The sequence below is a fragment of the Fragaria vesca genome, linkage group LG7 (assembly GCF_000184155.1).
Source record: "Fragaria vesca subsp. vesca linkage group LG7, FraVesHawaii_1.0, whole genome shotgun sequence".
Taxonomy (NCBI): Eukaryota; Viridiplantae; Streptophyta; class Magnoliopsida; order Rosales; family Rosaceae; genus Fragaria; species Fragaria vesca.
The window spans coordinates 2211201-2214041 of record NC_020497.1 but is presented as its reverse complement, the minus strand read 5'-3'; the positions used below and the strand labels follow the sequence as shown (position 1 = coordinate 2214041).

Below are 2841 nucleotides of genomic sequence, written 5' to 3'. Positions count from 1 at the left end.
TTCCCGTTCGCCGCCTCAGGATATTAGCAAAATGTTGTTTATGACAACGCCCCTGACACGTTCCCTAATGTCTCCCACGTTAACTACAGCAGTGATTATGATAAGTACACCAGGTTTGTACAGAAAGTCCAAACCCCATTGTATTCTGGTAGTGAGCATACTCTCTTAGGTACCGTCATGGAGCAAATGACGATAAAAAACAAGCAGGGAAAAACTAAAGCATGTTTTGATGAGGATATTGCACTTATGAAGAAAGTGTTTCCCTAAGGTAACAGTTGTCCGGAAAATTTCGACCAGGTAAAAAAAATGTTGGCTGACCTTGGTCTTGGTCACCATAATATAGACGCTTGCGTCAATAACTGCTTCTTGTATTACAAAGACAACAAGGATGAAGTTGAGTGCCCACACTGCTACGAGCCAAGGTATGAAGCTTTCACTTCATCTAAGCAGAAAAAGCCCATTCCTAGGAAGGTTCTTCGTTACTTCCCGTTGGGTCCTCGTCTGTAACGTTTGTTCATGTCTTCACATACGGCCAAACATATGAGATGACACCAAGCAAGGCACTAGGGAGAGGAGAGGATAGATCCGGATAATCTCACACACCCCGCAGACAGGGAGGCTTGGAAGCACTTTGACCGTTCTTTTCCCGAATTTGCTGGAGACTATCGAAATGTCAGACTCGGACTTGCAACAGACGGATTCAATCCTACTGGAAACATGAATTTGTCTTACAGCATTTGGCATGTGATAGTATTTCCGTACAATCTACCTCCTAACATGTGTATGAGGAAATAGTACAATTTCTTTACGCTTATGGTTCCAGGGCTGTGTTCTCCAGGAAAGTGCTTGGATGTGTACATGAGACCATTAATTGACGAGTTGCAGGAGTTATGGGAAAATGGACTCCCTACTTTTGACAGGCATGGTCAAACTTCATTCATGATGAAAGCAGCTGTTATTTAGACCATCAGTGATTTTCCAACTTGCGGGATGTTGTCTGACCAACAAACTAAGGGGTACAAGGCTTGCCCGGTATTTATAGATAACGTCAATTCTAGTTGGCACGTCGACAAAATTTGTTTCTTAGGATCTCGTAGACATCTTTCTGAGGATCATGAGTGGTGGTGGGATGCTGATGCATTTGATGGGATTGAGGAGCATAATCTGAAACCCCTAAGGAGGTCTGGTGAGTGGATTTTGGAGAGGCTTTACCAGCACTGGTTCAGATATTTGAGCACGAGTAAAGAAGTAACTGACTTAAATCCTCCCACGCCTGATGAGTTTAAGTATTGGACGACAAAAGTGAATTCTTTGAATTGCCTTACTGGTCGACCTTAAAAATCAGATACAACTTGGATGTCATACACATAGAAAAGAATGTTTGTGACAGCGTTCTTGGAACAATTCTGAATCTCAAACATAAGAACAAAGACACCCCCAAAGCCCATGTTGATATTAAGATGATGGGAATACGCCCCCAGCTATGGCTAGTAGAGAGCAAGAAACAAAAAAAGCCATAACGCCGAAAGCAGGCTACACAATCCATCCTTAAAAGAAGGCGGAAGTGTTTCAGTGGTTTAGAAACGTTAAGTATCCTCACGGGTATGCAGGGAATATCGCTCGATGTGTTAAGATGGGAGAAAATAAGATTAGTGGGTTGAAGACTCATGACTGTCATGTTTTGCTGCAACGTCTTCTTCCCGTGGTAATTAGACCGTATTTGCAGAGTGATGTGGTTGACACGTTAGTGGCTTGGTCAAAGTTCTTTCAGAGGATATGCGCTAAAGAGCTTAAAAAGTCTAATGCTCGATCATTGCAAGAAGACATTGTGAACATCATGTGCAAGCTGGAGAGGATCTTTCCCCCCACTTTCTTTGACATCATGATTCACCTCATGATCCACTTTCCCGAACAAGTGTTACTTACTGGTCCGGTACAGTATACCTGGTGTTATCCAAAGGAGAGGTATGTACTCATATTTATTCTAATTAATCATCCTTTCAAATTAAGATAAATGGTATTTTAAATATTTATTATAAGAATTACATATATATTTTTTTTGCAGGCAACTGGGGGATTTCAAGAAGAAGATCACAAAAACAAACGTTTTCCTGAAGGGTCGATCACGGCGGCATACAATCAGGTTGAGTGCATAACTTACTGCAGCGCATATCTCAATGATGAAGACACAGTGGGGGAATCATCTGGAGCGAGTAGTAGCTGGCAATTCAATCTATCAGTTGTTTTCAACGATGTTGAACCGTACGGCAGGTTAAGTAATTCTGAAAGATTAAGTAATGATGAGATCAAAGAGGCTCATTGGTGTGTCCTTCAACATTGCGAAGAAGCCGAGCAATACTTCAAGTCCCATTTGGACAGGCAGTATGGTAACGAAGTCATACACAAGAGAGATTTTCCTGATTACTTCCTTATTTGGGTACCTTTCTATCGATATGTATATATGATGTTACATAAATTAAAGATATGTTGTTTTTTAATGTCATAATATAACAACGTTGCTATTAAAATTGTTACAGATGATGCACATTCAACAGCAGTTTCCTGCTTCTTACGACCCGGAGTTGCACTTGTTGGCTGGAGGACCCTAGAGCCACAAAGTTCGTGCTGGATGTTTTGTGATTGATGTTAAGTTTGTGACGTCAGAACGAGATGAAGGCCATGTCACCCAAAACAATGGAGTCATGGTTGAGGGTCTGGGTTTCAACTACTACGAGGTTCTTGTTAGTGTCATCGAACTAATCTATGGCAATCGTATGCCAATCGTGTTGTTCAAGTGCGAATGGTTCAATACTGACCCAACTAGACGGAGGAGTACAATTC

At 41.6% G+C, this 2841-nt stretch overlaps 1 protein-coding gene across 1 annotated transcript; it reads left to right on the top strand.

The window, feature by feature from the left end:
• Positions 1-306: 306 nt before the first annotated feature.
• On the top strand, positions 307-2609 carry LOC101296908. The gene is made up of 5 exons (XM_004308195.1): positions 307-499; positions 1088-1186; positions 1611-1933; positions 2066-2437; positions 2538-2609. Exons 1-5 carry the CDS (start codon positions 307-309, stop codon positions 2607-2609), a joined length of 1059 nt encoding a protein of 352 aa, XP_004308243.1.
• Positions 2610-2841: the final 232 nt, after the last annotated feature.

Bases quoted from the DNA above. Each gene is read 5' to 3' on its own strand.
- LOC101296908 (XM_004308195.1), top strand. From the start codon at position 307: ATGTTGGCTGACCTTGGTCTTGGTCACCATAATATAGACGCTTGCGTC. The intron at 1,187-1,610 runs GTGAGTGGATTT...ACGGGTATGCAG, and splicing joins GAAACCCCTAAGGAGGTCTG to GGAATATCGCTCGATGTGTT. The intron at 1,934-2,065 runs GTACAGTATACC...TTTTTTTTGCAG, and splicing joins AAGTGTTACTTACTGGTCCG to GCAACTGGGGGATTTCAAGA.